At 39.0% G+C, this 18,437-nt stretch overlaps 1 protein-coding gene across 4 annotated transcripts in view; it reads left to right on the forward strand.

Moving 5' to 3' along the window:
* The window catches only part of LOC124307324 (disheveled-associated activator of morphogenesis 1), a 58,099-nt gene that overhangs the window by 37,949 nt on the left and 1,713 nt on the right, over positions 1 to 18,437 (forward strand). For 3 of the 4 annotated variants that reach the window (XM_046768863.1, XM_046768864.1, XM_046768861.1), the window contains exons 2-10: positions 4,472 to 4,579; positions 13,809 to 14,117; positions 14,183 to 14,407; positions 14,497 to 15,094; positions 15,176 to 15,450; positions 15,752 to 16,557; positions 17,270 to 17,706; positions 17,868 to 17,995; positions 18,163 to 18,333. In XM_046768863.1, the coding sequence (XP_046624819.1) occupies positions 4,538 to 4,579; positions 13,809 to 14,117; positions 14,183 to 14,407; positions 14,497 to 15,094; positions 15,176 to 15,450; positions 15,752 to 16,557; positions 17,270 to 17,706; positions 17,868 to 17,995; positions 18,163 to 18,333 (2,991 nt within the window). In that variant the 5' untranslated portion in view covers positions 4,472 to 4,537. Of the gene's footprint in view, positions 1 to 1,789; positions 2,023 to 4,471; positions 4,580 to 13,808; positions 14,118 to 14,182; positions 14,408 to 14,496; positions 15,095 to 15,175; positions 15,451 to 15,751; positions 16,558 to 17,269; positions 17,707 to 17,867; positions 17,996 to 18,162; positions 18,334 to 18,437 lie in introns of those variants that run through there. The other variant, XM_046768860.1, reaches the window with a different exon arrangement.

Below are 18,437 nucleotides of genomic sequence, written 5' to 3' on the forward strand. Positions count from 1 at the left end.
AAACATTGAAACGAAAATCACTGTATGTATCTTGTAATTTGAGAGTGGCTTTGAAGGAGTTGATCGTTTGCAAAATATGTCTACAATATATGGTTTAACGAAATTCAGACAGGCCTGAATGCAACGTTACATCAAAACGTTGCGAACATTTATTTCTCCTTACATGCGATTCACTTGAAATATTGTACGCACGGGCTTTTGAGATCGTTAATTACGAATCTGAACTCGAAATTCGAAAATTCAAAATGGCGCATCGAATACGGTAGACAAACAAAAACAACATAATGAAAAATTCTGAGAAAATTCTGTCAAATTTTTTTGTGGACATCAAATCTGTGTAAAAATTGGTTAGCAAAAAATCCTTCTTCTCGTGAAAAAGTACAAATTTCAAATGGTTTTCTCAAACTTAGAAATACTTACGGGACTATGTGGAACCCAAAAACTCGGCAGTTGGCGAAAAAACAGTTTAACAAATAAAACGCTGCAAAAAAAAAAAAAAAAAAAAGGTTGAATTGAAGGGTAAGCGAGTTTAGACTCGGCACGTGATGCGCATTTTCGATATTGTACCAGAAATTCGAATGACCAATTCAGGCCCTCCTTAGGAGAGATCAATGCGGACCATTCGCGTATATTCCGGAGCACGAGAGAGGCGTGAATTTTGAAACAACGTTACATACGAGCCATAGCACCAACTCGAAAGTTCACATACGCCCGAGGGAACTCGGAAGGCCTCTTTAAACTCGGTCTACCGGGCTGCGTGCATGCCATACCTGTACTCTGGAATCGTTATAAACTGCACGACGTGTGCGCATGCAAGGCGCACACGGATGCGCGTTGCACTTTCAATATCCCGATTAATCCGTGTTGGGATCGAGCCGTTTCTCCGCAATTGTGTAACGCGGTCGTTGAGGAAATTCGCTTGATTTTAAATCGTGCAGGGAGTTGCACCGGAAAGAGTCAACGAGATTTTGTCGAATACAGTTTTATGTACAAGGAACGGGTCTTTTCACGGATCTACGACACGTACTGAGGAAAAATTTCATTTCTCACGGTTGGGAGCAGCTTTTCTGTTGGTCAAATGACCATTGTTGCAATAACGGATTAAATATTTTTGAAATTACGAGCGAATGTGGTACAAGTAAATACTTATTGTGAATATTTTCTAGTTATTACAATATTAAATTTTGTACGTTAATTTAATAGATTTTCGCAGTTGAATATGGCTTCAAGATTAATTTATGCTTACGCCAAGTTCAAATTATCACAATGGCTAAAAGGAAATATATTACCAATGACCATAATCACGAAGCATAGTAATTAAAAAAAAGATACAGATTTAGTTACGTTTCAATTAGTTTTTAATGAAATAAGCTAGCAAGTCGAATGAATTTTGTAGACTTCACAGTCGAGAGTAATTAATTAAAACCCGAATGCAACAAATGGAATAAATAACGGCGTTAAGTTGTGGAAAAGAAAAAAATTGTACTGAAATTTATGTGGCAAACAAATGAAACGTTTGGGTAGAATTGCAGAACTGGTGATCACGCCATATGTACTTGTCTTTTCAAAGTAGGTTTACTAAATTATGGACGATACGCAATGTACACACTTGCAAATAGCGCAACTCCGCGTATAACACTCGTGATACGCGATAAGACTTTTTCGCGTTGATAACAATAATTTACTATCGTAAATTTACGTGGTACTGCAATACGTAATGACTATTCACGTATTCGCAAGGTGAAATATCGCGTCGTGACGGTTGCGCTCATAACCGCTCGCAGAAATACACGATCGGTAAAATTTCATCGAGCGTCTGCTAATACCGTGCAAAAGTGCAATTAGGTTAAGAAAAAATGTAAAATTTTCAAACGAGACGACGAGACGTTGAAAAAAAAAATTACTGTTTTATTAAAGACTTTTCTTTTTACATGTGCAGATACTGATATAAATAATATCTAGTCAGTGAAAATCATTATGTTTTGTCAGATTTCTGGAGTGAGAAAATGTTGTCTTCTTTGTGTACGTATAATCTTTTGTATTCGCGATCATGTCATGTGTAATTGCATGTGCTCGTCGAAATCTTTATAGACACGAAAGAAATATCTGTGCGATGATAGGTGTAAAAAATTGCAGCAGGGCTGTTTGCTACATTCGAATAATAGTAAGGTTTTGCTTTTCTCTTTCCATCACAATTTTGCAAACGTCTTTTTTCACGCGTATCGCGGAACAATAACTTGACTATTGCAAAACGTGTATTATTTCATTGTTTGATGTTGAGGTTAGGCAATTTGGCGCAAACAAATTGAATCAGTTAAGTCTTAGATATTTGTTCACACTTTCGTATGCTGATAGTATACAGGAAATTCCGTCATAGATATGTTTCGATTCTTTTCACGATTCAGACTTCGTCGAGTTATAATTTGCAACGAAAAATTCACGCAACGTTTTTGTTTCATGTTACTTATTACTTCGCCCATGTGATGCGAATTTCAGAGTTTGTAAAAATAATCCGAGTTTATCTGACTGAAAAAGTTGAAATCCTCAATTGTTGGTCTAAAAATTAATCAATGCTGCATAAATTTTTCGAATACTACTCTTCGGGCTTACTTAACGTGTGCGATGTATTATTTTCCTTTTGTCTTCTTTCTTTTCGAAATCAGTGCAAACAGTGATTGTAACATTATTTACCTGCGATGTTTTCACGTTTTGTATCTCAATTTTCTTCACTAATTTACGAATAATACTGATCGTTTTGTAAACATGAGAAAATTGACGTACGTTATTCAATTTTTCTCCAAATTGTTGCAGCGCTTTCTTGCAGACATCAATTAGATCATTTTTGTCATTTTTTGACATTTTTTGACATTTTTGTCATTTTTTGACAAAGTCGTACATCGAGTATTCGTAAAATTGATATTTTCGTAAGCTACAAAAGTCTCTTTGAACTTACAGAAATAAGATATACGAGTTGAGAAAAAAAAAAAAAAAAAATTTGATACTACCTTCCTTCGTTCCAAATACGTTTCAAACTGATTGAAAATCAGTAGATTCGCTCGATTTTCTTCTGCAACGAGTAATTTGAGCCCGGAGACTATTTCCCAAAATTCATTTTTTATTATGATGTTGGTTTTCAAAATATCGCCGATATTGATTGTGATCAGCGAGTGGCAAAATTTTGAAATGACTTCAACTGACGATAGAAAAAATATCTATTCTAGTGGATCTGTAGAAAATAGTTTTCGAAATAAAATAAGCCATCGTAGAGCGAAATCAAACGAACCTAATAGATTTTTCAATATGTTAAAGCGATTTTAAATAAAATATCGATGTCTAGGCTAATGCGTGTTCTATTTTGTATTTTTAAATATATCTTCCTTGCTTACGAATATAATAATTTGACCAATAGCCAATCGTACGACTATCTCATAATAAAATTAATAAGGAATCTGTCCTTGCCTATTAAAAACAAGGTAGTAAATAAGGTTTTTGAGGCGGGGAAACACGCGCAGGGGTCAGAACTTGTTATTTTGAAAGTAAAACTATGTAACAGTCTTTTATATGGGTGATAAAAATTCCGCGTCACCTCGGATGACACCGTTTAGAAAAGTATTACGCGTTTATACAAGAATTCACATTACTTGTATCTATGTATCATGCCAAAATCCAATAAAACCTCGCGTGTTAAGGCGTTTTACCTCTCGGCAGTTCGCTTATAGAGAACTCAATTCCCGAATTAAAATGCATCTGAAATTGTGACAAGAGCCTAGTCACGCAGACTTGCGTAATTATATCCTGAAAACCTTGGGTGATTTGCCTTTCGACAGGCACAGGCAATATTCGTGAACGCGTTCTAGAATCAAGAAATTTTGTGGCATTTGGAACTGTAAAAACCTGTGCTGATATTTGGAGAATTCATGTCAAGTAATGAATTTGTCAGAATTCATAAAGAAAATATATCTTCAAACGTAAACTGTAACTTTGTTCCTTCGAAAATACTTTATCTTCACCCAATTGTGTGAGAAAATTCAAGTGACAAGACTGGAATTTTTTTTATTGAAAGTACAAATTATACGGTGAATGAAAAAAAAAAAGAAAGACGCACACTTGAAGCTTTTAATATCGAATTGCTCGACATTTGTAGGTCATTTCAAAGTAACTAGTCAATATTTCAGAATTGAGTCAAATCCTAGAGTACGGTGTATCAAATTTGAAGTCGAATGTTTTGGATTTTTTTGAACATTTTATTTAAAACGACATTTTCAAACGTAATAGTTCGTTTGTTCGGGCTGAATTTGATGAGGTTTGATTCATAAAGAGCGGATTTTCATATCTCATTTCGATAGTCAGAATCTCGATTTTAAAAAAACACGAAAGACCCGTTAACATAGTAAAATCTCGATCAGTCAAATGTCAAATGTTGGTTTCTTTTCTCCATTTATCGCTTTTTAACGTTCGGTTTATCTTCCAGAGAATTCCAAGTTGTCCGGTGAAGAAACCGGCGCCTCTGAAAGAGTTCGTGGGTCGGTGCCAGACGATGCCGTCGAGGGTGAAAAAGTCGTTCTGCGGTTGCCTGCAGGTAAGTTACCAACCAACAAACCATAACCGAGAACCTGATTACGCCTCTTCAGCGCAAACCGAATTATACATACCGTGATTTAATCATTGCCGGGTGTATTATAAATTTAAATCATACGTTCCCAAGACAATATCCGTGAACCGCGATGCAATGCGTTGCTCCGCTCGTCATTACACAACGTTGTTGACCAATTTGGAGCAGAAGTGATTAGCATAATGCCCATTGTTGATGTGTATATGTATGTTACATGTATTACAGATTCGTTGAATAATTATCAACCTGTGCATAGGTGAATTAAACTCATTCACTCGATGATTTAAAATTGCTTACATTACCTCCCCGGCTCTGCAGTAATTGTATGCAATGTATCCCTGTTGCGTCGTTTGGTGTTAAATTGTCTTTTAGTCGATTTGAATAAGAATATATGATGCGCATGCTGCTGTAAGATCTTGAATTTCAAAGAAATTCATTCTTATTTTTAGCTTAGTTTCTAATTGTTAGGTCTTATTTGTTGTTTTCAATTCGATCATTCTATTTTAATATTCTTCTTCTGCGAGTAAACCATGCGAAATTGTATACGTGTTGATATTGTGTAAAAAATTTGATGGGAAAAATCTCACACAAAACTAGACGGTATGTTTGAATTTCAGATCGTTTGCTATTTCAAAACGAAACATCTCGGAGTTTTTGCAAATTTATTGCTGTCCTTCACATTCGCCTTGTTCGTTATTTACCCCGGAGTAAATTTGCAATCTCTGCAATCACTCTGTATTTATCTGTATGTACATAATTTTAGAGAATCCTTTAATCCCAAAACTCAAAATTTAGTGAACATCAATATAGTTTACTAGAGAAATTTAAGATTGATATTCAAACAATCACGATTGAATCCTATTACGTAAAATGCTAAAAAATTCAGCAGATGACGATAGAAATCTCGTTAAAATGTGACAGGCTCATAATTCTGTGAGTTTAAAAAGTTGGAAATTCAAACGTCGAAGCAAATAAAAAAGTTGAATGGAATTCGTGGAATTTCAAATCTCACGTTACACCGCAAGCCTCTGTAGCTGCTTAACTTCGGTCTCCGCGTATGTGCAGTGTGTTCAAAAGTGGGCTGCGGATATATGTGAAACCAAAAAAGGAAGCAAATAAAGAACGCAAGGTATACTTTCTCTGAAGCGTTCGCGTCTCCGCATCACGTCAAGGTTGGTTACAGAATAAACGGTCCTATCAAAACTACGGCGTCGTCGCATCGTGAAAAGACGCTTAATCTTGGACTGATCTTTTTACGAGATTTTATAATTCAGTGCAATCGCATACCAGTGTAGAGATTTCTTTTTTTCAAACACATTTTCTCCCACCTCTTGCCGCCCGTTTTATCACCCGCAACATAAATAATATACTCATAAAACAGGTTTTACTGCATGTTATACGCAGACGCGGTACTTCTCAGTTAGAATTTCTTCGCCGACTACCGTCGTCCATCTGCTTTGGACAAGAAACTAAGTGATCGGAAAGAAGGAACGAGGAAATAATCTGATAAAACTATAATATGAAGTAACTGTAAAAACGTCGCAAGCCTCCAGGAACGCACATTAGTATCGCTAAATTCTCTTTCTTTTTGTACGTGTCATCTTTATTGCTCCGCGACATGTGCTTGCTTTTTGTGCTGATCTAGTCATCTTCACGGTATTTTTAACTTTTGCCAAGCTGTCGCGACTTTCCTCCATTCGACGATTCCAGACATATGACTCCAAAAGCAGGCGAATAAATTCATTCGAACTTTTATTGACGTTCATCGGAAATGTTATACGTATACTCTGTTGAACTTCAAGATAAACTTAAAAGAATTTTAAGCTTTCTTAGTCATCTCAGGCACAGGAGCTCACGAAGATTTTTGGAACATCAACGTCGGAATAATTTCGAATGCAGATTGTGAAAGAATTTACTGTTTTTTTTTTTTCTTACGTTTCGACTCAACTTTTCTGGAAGATACTGAAAATTCTCTAAGAATATGTATAATATCAAAGTATTTTGTCTTTCTTATTAGCTATTAGGTTTAACAATCGACATGCAGCTCGGTTAATTTTTTGGTATTTTCGAAAGAAAATGCTGCTTCAACAGCCCATAAATGTGATGCTCTGATTCTGTATTTGATCTGAAACTAAAAATTTGACCAACTCACAGAAATTTATTGCTCGTTATTTGTAGTAAATAATTGTAATAAATCAATACGAGTTTCACTGCTTCAATTGTTATACACAGTGGTGCCAAAAAAATGGAATTACGCTGAATCTACAATTCACTATAAATCAATGCAACAAAGTAAAACAGTCTTTATTCAAAATGAAAATATAGTTAGACATTATCCGTCGTAATGTGAACAAGAATGAGCAAATATTGATACAAAAATAAAAAATGTCAAAATATCCATTCTGTGAATATCAAGCTTCATCATTCAAATTTTCTCCATACATCACGGCAGAGTTCAACTTCCATTCTGAATCAATCGAACATGAAATTCATTTCCGTCAACTCGGAGTTAATCTTTTCAAAAATTTTCAACCTTATTTATCAACGTTAACCAGAATGCACGCGTGTGAATTTAACAGAAGATTTCGAGTTCAAATTCCGTAGCTCAAAAATTTGAGTAAAGGAAAACCGCCATAATTCGAATTACTTTTTCGATCGTTGTGTACACTTATAATGAACGTGCCGATTATCTATCGCTGAATTTGTTTGCTAGACGCAAATAAAACACCGCAATAATACGTGTGCAAACAGAGAAAACCGGGTAAATTCACGCCTGGATTATACACGACGCGAGTCGCGTTCTACGCGCTAATCCCTTCACACCAATTCGCCTCGCGGTGATGAGCTCGTGCTTTCACATCGTCGTCCGTTCGTTCGCCTCTCCCGTATGCAGTCACGTAATCGAATCGGTCCTTAAAATTTGACGAAGGTCCGCCTTCGTTCACTCGTGACGGAGATATTTAAACAGAGTTTGAGCGCCGCACTGCAAAATCGCATGCGGAGGAATTCCGAGACCAAATTCGCACGTTGCTGGTTATGCGCGACGCGCCGGTCCATGTAACTAGAATTTCTATAGGGAATTTTTTTTTTTATATGAAAAATAGAGTTCAGACTATCGGCGCTGCGGTTTGATTGGTTCTTCGAAACAAGTCAAAGCATAGCGGATACGCGTCCAAACGATAAAAGTGATCAATTCACGATTAGTAAACAATCTCATAGTATTCAATCGACATTTTATGAAACATCGGATTGCACGACATGTCCTCCGAGATTGTAAGGGTAATGGAATCAGTCTGAAACGTTCGCTATCATCATTTATGCGTATTCAATGACAAATGGAAATATAACCTAAAATGAAACCGATCCGATCATGAAATTACAAAATGATTACTTTATTGTTCTTTTCAATTTCTTTTTGTAAATAAGACGAGTATTTTATACTCGTACAGATTATCTATTTTTCCACAAGATGCAATGTTTTAAAAAATTTTTGTAGTAAATTTGCTGCATTTGAAGATCACTTTGAAACCTCACACATCATAAGATCGCGTAAAATGCCGTTATTCGATGCTTTTCGAATGAGATTAGCATCAGGGAAACATTGTCCAAGCATCGTTCAAATATTCAATAGACTGCGTGAGTTTTCTTGTATCGGACTGAAATTTTTTTACCGACTTTCTGAAATAAATGTATGAAAAGTATGCATATATTTACATTGTGTACTTGAGGTACGTGAATAAAAAACATTGATAACATGTATATGTTACACCCACCGTCAGTGGCGTCTGTTGCCCCTAGAATGGGCAACCGAAGTGACACGTTCAATTTAGGTTGGCGTTAGCTTCGGTAATGTAGGGATCTGCTGACTATAAGGCTCATTCGCGCCGTAGCCTCGTATTTTGCACGCACTCGAGTTAGCGGATCCCTACATTACCCAAGCTATCGCCAACCTAAAAACGTGCTATTTCGGTTGTCTATTCCAGGGGCGACAGATGCCGTGATGGTTGGTGTACCGGGGTCTATTTTCTAGAGACTTTATCGTACAGGCAGCCATTTCTTACTAGTTGGCATTACCAAGGAGTGGTCTAATCGCAAATGACTTTCCAACACAATTGTTGCATCAGATATCGGCTATAAAGCCGCTTATGGGAGATTTCGAAATGAACATCTAAATCGCTGAAAATCGAATATCAATCTTATTATCTAATATTATAACCTAGAAACTAGTTAGTTAAGATTTTTAATTACTAGCCTACCCGTTTTATAATATTATCGATTACAGAAATATTAGCTTTCACAAAATTTTTTCCTAATAAATATCGTTAAAGGAACGGTATATCCGGAAATTGCCAGAAACCATGAGAAGTTTGTTACGAAAAAACTCTTCGCGTATTTTTGCAACTCCAAATAGCACTAAACTGATGAAATATTCAACCCAGTTGCTGTGAAATCTGTTGGCGATAATCCCTTCGGTTATTGCTATTCACAACGAACTAATTTGCGATATATTGCGAACTAATGGTATGCAATCAGTTCGCTGTACCGTACACGTGCTGTGCCACAACGGTCATGAAAATTCAGCTGAAGAAGAGGAACACTAGACGGAATTTCCTGCATTCTTTACTGTAACGTACGCGTCTAAGGATTTTTCCCACATGATATTCTATGTTTGGACCGTGTGGACCACTGTAATGTTAGTATCCGTTACCATACCGAGATCAGAAACTGTGATTGTATAACCTCCGTACTAAAATGCACGCTGCGTATTGTACAAAACCTACATTTTCCTGAGAATCGTTACCACACGTCGTGATATGTCTCCTTAATAATCGTATCAGAAATGAAAGTGAATGGAGTGGATACACGAATTGACTATACTTGCGAATATTACATTTTACGTATTACATGTACCTTCGACTACCAGTAGACTACCGGTTAGTTATTGTATAAGAGATTTACATTCCCGTTTTGATCTGGAATAAAAACGATCATACGCGAATATTTTCCTGGTAAACGATATCCATACTGTAAGTTTGAGAAAATCTTACTAGCTTTACATCGAACGCTTTGACTTCTTTTCTTCCTCGTACTTTTTGAAATACTAAATCAAAATTTCAACCGCAGCGGAGTTGAAAGAAAAAAGGTTGAATCGGCTCATTATTTTTCTTTCAAATCTATTTCCGGTGAAGCAATATTATACGGAAAGTTTTGTCACAAAACTGTAGGGACGAAACATGGGGTGATTTCCAAGCACTCAAACTAATTGGACTTGAGCCTATTAAAATAATCATACAATATTTTGAAATATGCCAAAAAATGCAAAATAAATTTGTTGAAATTTTTTGTTTTTTTTTCCTCGTGTGTATAAACAATGAAATAAGTATCGCTTGGATGTATTTGATCTTGACATTCGATGAAATTTGTAAGCCTATATTTTTCCCGTGTTCTGTGTTTTCTCCGAAATTAACCCTAGAACGCATGTACGGGGTAGTTTAAACTACCTCAGCCTTCTTCCAAACTGCGCTTTGAAGCTAAAAATTGACATTATCGGCTGGGTTGAGTGAATTTTACTTTTTTATTCGAGTCAAAATATTTAACTTGCTATTACATAATTCAAGTATCTGTAGTCAGATAGACTATCTGAAGCTATATACTTCACATACCAAAGCTATTTTCTCTGTGAACTCGAATGCTTTGTAAAAAATGTGCGCTAGTTTATCTTTTTACGCGGAAAATGTATCTAAGAAATATCTTAGTCGTCTGCGAGAAACACCGAACGGTGCATTGTTGCTTTTGCGCTACTGCAGTCGAATGAGTTATACGATTCCTTCCTCAATTTATTATCAATAACGATATATATACTATTCTTTAAACGAAAGAACGTGAATACATACAAAAACTCCTTACCGATACTTTTTGTTTGTTATATTTTTACTGATTTTTTTCGTATTTCCGTATTCCGTATTTTTCTAATATTTATATCGCGAAATAAATATGTTTTTTCAACGGGACATTTGAACAGTAATTTTTTCCTAATAGTCTGATGAATCCTTCTCAGAATCGCGTTAGAAATTTGGAAGTTGGTTTTTTACAAAAAAAAAAAATATATAAGATTTTCTTTGAAAAATGACGTTCTTGCCGCTTTTTAGCACATTTTGGTAGTTTGTTGAATTTTTCACCAACCAAACTTCAACAAAATTGGATTTGATCTACACCATTCGTTTCCTTATTCAAAAACTCAAAGATCGATTTACTGACGAGTTCCATTATTGCTTTTAGAAGGATTTTACGAACGAGAAAAGCGTGGAGTTGTTAACTACCCCGCTCTTGCCTTAGAAGGTAAAAAAAGATACGCGCGTTCTAGGGTTAACACTTTTTGATACACCCTTCCCATGATATTTACCAGAAACGATTAATGCTTATAAACGTTGTGCGGATTCATGTCTCGTAATTTAAGTATGCCACCCGTCGGTATTACGTGCATGATTCTTTCCCATGGAAAGTGTCAAGAATAACTAAACGATTTATTACGTGTTATACGCTGGTGAAATGTCTGGTGTGTCCGTACTTGTCTTTCCTGAAAAATCGTTCGGATGATAAATAATTCAGTTCAGATATTTGGCAATGCAATATTCATTCCGCAGCCGCGCATCGTGGGGCCTTGCAATGTCACGGACGCGTCGAGTTTGCTGTTTGTAACTTCGTCCGAGATTCCACCTGCCTATTATGCGTTAGTCCGGGGTCCTTGACTCTCCGACCGCGAACGAGACCACAGCATGCATTTCAGCACGAGCTACATGCTAATCCATAACGAAGGTTTTGTGAAAATGGTAACGACACGAGCAAATTGTGTACAAGGTGTTCGTTGTAGGCGGGAATGTCGGAATTTTTATCGTAACATTCGGAGAAACCAATTCAGAAATGCGTAGAAAATTGTGTGCTGCTATTGAACTATGCAGATTCGGGGATAAAAGCTGAAAATGGACAATTTGCGAAATTTTAGCAATTTTGCTGTCAGTCAACGTCATGATGGTAATACCATCTGCACAAAAATTTAGCTGATTAGCTTTGTCGCGATTCCTGCATGCATGACGTTATTGTCAAATACTGTGAATCCCAGTAATTGACAATGGCACTAAAAAAAATCTGAGGGGATTACGTGAAATTTGACGAATCGTCGCAAAATTTCAGGAACTCTTCCGAATGATGAAATCTACGGAGTCCGGCTGAAGACTTTTCATAAGATTTGTTAGAATCTTGTTGATTATTTAATACAAGTTTTTTCGAAACGATGATGAAGGTATCGAATACAAGCGATATTTTTTTTCCTTAAAAATTGGCAACTAGCCCACGATGTACTTCCATACACTCCTTATTTCTTTCAGCTCACGCCCGGTTCTGATTCTCTTAAGCTAAAAGCGCGGCGTCTACAGATTATACAATATCTGCAGTCTCCGCGGTGAAGGAGGTTTTTTATTTTTATTTCCAATCTTTTCACTTCTTTTTATAAAACGCAACATTCACACGTTCTCTTACAATGGATATTGGCAGGTGCCTATACCTCTCGATAACCTGACTGCATACACTATTGATATTTAAAAGCTTTCAGCAGCGTTCGGGCAGCCTCCACTGCCACGTTCCGATATCAGCTACCAGACTCTCGCAAATTGCAGGCTAGGCATTTGCTCGCACTCACGTGTAACCACCTCGGTGATCAGAAACACTGTTTGTATATGCATATATGGAGGATTCCATGTGAACTCGTTTTTCATCTACCAAAAATTACTATTTTTATTTCTTTCTTTCAGTTGGAATGATATTATGTAGTGTTTCGAAAAGATTGTCAAACTGTTCTAGATAGGTGTAAATCAAAATTTCGAACAATCAAATTTCAAGATGACCTTTACGTCGAATTTGATAATTTCTAATTGATATTGCTAGGAAAACGGAAAAAGTTGTCACCTCTAGTTTGCCGGGAAACATTTTACACCAGATATTGCAGAAAATTGGAAAGAAAACTTCGAAGACGGTGGGTCCTACGGTCAGAAGCACCACCACGATACGGAATATCCCATACAATACACCTGCGATTGGAAGAATAGTATTTCATTGGAGGTAACGTCGTGAAGTGCAGGTATAGAAATGTTGCCGACGTTGCAGGTAATCTTCGTTGTAGAATTTCTGCTCGAGGCTTCTTCCGTCGCGGTCCATCTTCGCAGACCTGCGGAGTCCGGTGATCAGTGGAGCGATGAATGATGGATATAAACGTGCACGTGTACATGAAGGCAGCTCGTGCATGTGGACGGGGGACTTTCCTAGTCACGTGTGAAAGAACCTTAGGAATCTTGCAGCAGCATGCGAGCCGGTCGCCTGACCTTTGTAGTGGTTATTGCCTTATTCCCGCGCATTGCCTATATCCGACTGCCGAGATCATCTGCGGCGGCATCTTCTTTACTATGGGAGACTGTTACTGCAAGTAACAGCCTACCGATTCTGGAATTCAGTGAAGAGCTTGCCGGTTCATGACCTTGGAGTTAGATACGGCTTAGAAACATCTCTGTGTGCCTATTCTTGGTCACTGTACCCGTGTTGAGCGTGAAGTTTCGATCGATCAAGCTTGATCAATACGAGTTTGATTAATCAGCGATTGTATCGGTGCAATATTTAATCAACAACTTCACCATTTCGTACCGTGGAACAAGTACCTAGATTTTGTTCACTCTTCACAAATTTATCATCGAGGAATCTCAGTGTGAGCATCAACTTGTAGTTTTGGTCCAACATCGATGCTAACTAATCGAGGTTAAACTATTCGTGATAATAATGAAAGTTGGAACGAAGACGCGACTAGCTGTTGCTGCGGCGATTCGCTGATGAAATATTATCTCCTTGGCATGTCGCAATACCTTGAGTATGCAGTGGTAATCGGAAAAACGGGTTCAAACCGAGTTCTTCATTCATTTTTGAAAAGACAGTTGCCACTGAAGTTTAACAGATCGTGGCACAGATACAATCGCCGCGTTTTTTCGTGTAGACTCTCCAAGTATATTGTTTTATTAATCAGTCAACTGAGTAATGGTTAACTCTATTATCGACAATGATATTGAACTGTGTACCCTGTACAAACTGTACTCGATAAAATTTTGCGTTTTGCACCTAACGCAGTTTCTTCAAAGTTTATTGCACCTGTTCTCAGGATGACGAACCGCCGGAGATAACCTATTGCGTAGTGGAGCACACGGGTACGTTAACGTTGCAAGCGATGACCCCGACGCTGCCAATGCCCGCGGAGGAGGAGCTGAATAAAATGTTCCTAGAGCTGGTGGAGGAGTTGGATCTTACACAAACGAACAGACAAGCGGTCTTGGCTCTACCGGCTAATAAAAAATGGCAGATTTACTGCTCCCGGAAGGGTAATGGCACCCTGGACAATGGCGGACTGAGAACAACAGACTTGAGCGGTGATCCCGAGGACTACATCAACAGGGTCAAAACGATCGCTAGTGTAAGTTCTCCGACTCTTCACCGCCGCCCAGGATGATCCTAATCCCAAATTTCTGCCTTTGACAGACCCCGTTTCCCGAAGAAGGCGAGGAAATTTCAAACCAAATGCGGCAGGTCGAAGCCCTGAAGACGGCTCTTCGGACCCAGCCGCATAGCTTCGTTTTGAGGTTTATAGAGCTCGATGGTCTTACCGCGCTTCTTCAGGTTTTAGGGACAATGGACACGGACGCGACGAACAGCAACCTCCACACGAGTGTTATTGGCTGCTTGAAAGCTCTTATGAACAATTCGGTAGGTACATCTTGCATTAACAGAGAAAATGAGTGACCGATCACTGGACTTGACGAGCCTTTATTCTGGAAATCCTTGCCCTCTTACAGAACGGAAGAGCTCACGTCCTGGCTCATCCAACAGCCATAAATACGATATCACAGTCCCTCGCTACGGAAAATATTAAGACGAAAATATCGGTTTTGGAAATACTCGGTGCTGTTTGCCTCGTACCCGGCGGTCACCGGAAGGTCCTCGAAGCGATGTTACACTTCCAGCAATATCACTCTGAGAGAACAAGGTTTCAGAGTATAGTGAACGATCTGGACAAGAATTTCGGTATATACAAGGATAACCTGTCTCTGAAGACGGCGATAATGTCGTTTATAAACGCGGTGCTGAATTACGGCCCCGGACAAGTCACCCTAGAGTTCAGACTTCACTTGAGGTACGAACTGCTGATGCTCGGTATTCAACCCATCATCGAGAAGCTGAGAAAATATGAGAACGAGACGCTGGACAGGCACTTGGACTTCTTCGAGATGGTCAGAAATGAAGATGAGAAGGAATTGGCCCGGAAATTCGAGAAGGAACACGTCGACACGAAGAGCGCTACAGCTATGTTCGATTTGTTGAGAAGAAAGCTCAGTCATACCGCAGCGTATCCTCATCTTTTGAGTCTGTTGGAGCATTGTCTTCTGCTGCCTCGTATGTATGAAATTCTCTAGTCAGCACTTCTGGAAATGCTTCCGTCGGCGTGATTAACCCTTCCCTAATTATTTCTAACAGTTGACTACGGCTCGCACCCTCAACACTGGCTCCTCTTTGACCGGATCGTTCAGCAGATCGTCCTTCAATCGGAAGGTACCGGAACTCCACCGACAAAAAATCCAGACGTTGCTCCAATCGAGATAAACGTTAAGGAAATTGTCCATCTTCTTGCGAAGGAGGAAGAGCTTGTAGCGGCCAAGAAGAAGGCCGAAGAACTGGAAAAAGAAAACTCGGACATGTCATCCCGGCTGGCCAAGAAGGAACAGGAACTGGACCTTAGGACGCAGGAAAAAGTGAGTATACCATATTAAAAAAAAAAAAAACAATCTGAAAAAACTGGTCGAAGTCAAGACCTAGGTGGCACACTATTTTTTAATGATGTTAAGTCTATGTGCAGTCGACTTCTCGAATTGACAACCTGGCAGACATTCGTGAATGTCTGGTTGATATGTTGTCTACTAAAGGCTTCAAACGCGATCTTTTCATGAGTTTCTGTTTAGTTGACTTCATTTTCTGCTGAAATAAGTCAAAAATTGAATTTGTGTTACTTGAGGAATTGTCAATTTTGATGTCCCGTAATCACAACTTTCGCAGGAAGACATGGAGGCCAGTCTATCGAGGATAAAGGAACGGCTTGAGAAGGAGACGTCGTTGCACATAGAGACGAAACAACGAATATCCGAGCTCCAGGACAACGTGGAGACCCTTTCGCGGCAGGTAAACAATGAAAAGTCGGAGAGGAAGCGACTGGAACAGCTCGTTGCTTCGGGGAGTCTTCCGGATGATGCCAAGGCTACGATAAAGATCGTCGAGGACGAGGTCGCGGAGGTCGAGGCCAAACCAATGCCGCCACCCCCACCGCCACCTCCACTGGCCCCGCCACCTCCCCCCTCTTTGATGCCGACTGCTCCACCGCCCATGAAAGTTGAGATTGTCAAAAATGTGCCGCAGCCCGGAAATCCGCTCAAGTCTTTCAACTGGTCAAAAATACCCGAGCAGAAGCTTCAGGGCACGATTTGGTCCGAATTGGACGACACGAAGCTCTACAACGTAATGGACCTCGAGTCCATTGACAAGATATTTTGCGCCTATCAGAAGAATGGCGTACCGACTGAAGGCTCGATAGAGGACCTCCGGAACTTGGGTAAAAACAAGAAGACCATGTCTGTCATCGACTCGAGGAGGGCGCAAAACTGCACCATTCTTCTGTCCAAGCTCAAAATGTCCGACAACGACATCACCAGGGCCATTTTGTCCATGGATCAACAGAATATACTTCACATAGACATGGTTGAACAACTCCTCAAGTACATACCATCCTCCGAGGAGTCAGCGTTACTCGACCTTCATCAGAAGGACCTCCAAAGCAGGGCGGATTGCTTCTTGTATCAAATATCCAAGTGAGTCGCGGCGTGTTGCATTTCACACTTCGTGTGTCCCTTTTTAAGCAAAATAGCTCATCCGCAGGCACATAAATAAGAGTGGAATTCATGAATTACATGGTCATGTTTATTGCATGATCTAAAATCAGCTATCCAGAGAACTCTCACAAAGAGATATAGCGCGCGAAGATGAGCCGATCTCATTAAAAAAAAATGTACCCAATGTCGACCCAAAATTAAAAGACCCATGCCATGGCGTTTTACTGAACGGACACTTGTCAGGCGAAAGTAAATCCTGAATACTCGTTTATTTTTAACCGCAATTTTAAATTTGAACAAGATCAAGTATAAAACAAAAATTTTATAGCCTATGAGTCCATTGTTAGTTGAAAAAAATGTACCAGCACGTTTTAGTAAGATTCGTAGCAAATTAGACCATTTTTCAAAGGGTATCTAAAACAAATTTTCAACATTTTTTCCCCGTTAAAAAATGCCCATTCAGTGAATCACCGAGATATGGGTCTCTTTATTTCGATCCCATTGTATGTCAAAAATATTTAATAGTCGGTGACCTCTTCTTACCAGTATTTTGTACTTTTCTCCACCATGCTTAATCGGTCATTTTTAATCCCAACAGTTCCATTCCAATTTTAAGAGGATCAGCAGTAACATTAAGCATGCAAGTTCATCATAAAACGTACCTAATTCTTCCTTTTGACACTTATTCCAGAGTACCTCATTACGAGCAGAGGTTAAGGTCTTTGCACTACAAGAAAAAATTTGCTGCCAGTATCGCCGAGCTGACGCCGCGAATGCGATCGGTTCTGGAAGCAAGCCGTCAAGTGGCGCGTTCAAGGAGATTGAGGAAACTTTTGGAGTTAGTTTTGGCTCTCGGAAATTACGTGAATCGAGGTAACGCCCGTGGCAATGCGGCCGGGTTTAGATTGGCGTCTCTCAATCGATTGGTGGATACTAAATCGTCGTGCGCAAAGGGCACCACGCTTCTTCACTACCTGGTCCAAATGCTGGAGTCGAGGTTCAGAGAGGTTCTTGACATCGAGGAAGACATGCCGCACGTCAGAACCGCCGCCAGAGTTAGCATGGCTGACCTGCAAAAAGAAGTTGCGAATTTGAAAAACGGATTGTCTGACGTGCAACGGGAAATCGGTAGGCTTGAAACCTTGGAAACAGTACTCACTCACGCTTCTTGCATTATTAATTGCGTTCGAAAAATGTTACAGTAATCTAAAAATTTACATGATTTCACGTATAGTTCAGAGTAGTGTGGTACCAATTTCTTGTAGACGTGAATGTCTTTTGCTTTTCAGAATTCCACAGGGGACAATCCCAAGTACTCCAAGGCGACATGTTCCTCCCAGCAATGAGGGAATTTCAGGCACAAGCTACATGCAGACTAGCGGAAGCTGAAGATCTGTTCCAAGATATGAAAACTAGGGTGATTATTTTTACGTTCTTTTAAATCAGTTTTTAATTTATTTTCACCTTCTTCTTATGGCTTGTCATTGATTTTATTTGTGACTCAGATTACAAATAACGTTGAATGCACAAAATATTGACATATTTGAATGCCTTCAGTGGTGATGAAATTATTCGGCTTTACAGTTTGATAGAGCAGTGCGATTGTTTGGCGAAGATTCGGCTGGCGTACAGCCTGACGAATTTTTTGGTATTTTCGAAAATTTCCTCCAAGCTTTAGCTGAGGCAAGACAAGACGTGGAAAATATGAGGAGGAAGGTCGAAGAAGAAGAGCGCAGAGCAAAGCAGGAGCAAGAGGTATGCGGAATAGAATTTTTTCACTTTTTAATTCAACTTCTAAAATCTGTAATTCGAATCAAAATAGAAGCTATCCGCAATACTCTTCGTTTAATTGAAAATAA

Source organism: Neodiprion virginianus, chromosome 6, assembly GCF_021901495.1.
Source record: "Neodiprion virginianus isolate iyNeoVirg1 chromosome 6, iyNeoVirg1.1, whole genome shotgun sequence".
Classification (NCBI taxonomy): Eukaryota; Metazoa; Arthropoda; class Insecta; order Hymenoptera; family Diprionidae; genus Neodiprion; species Neodiprion virginianus.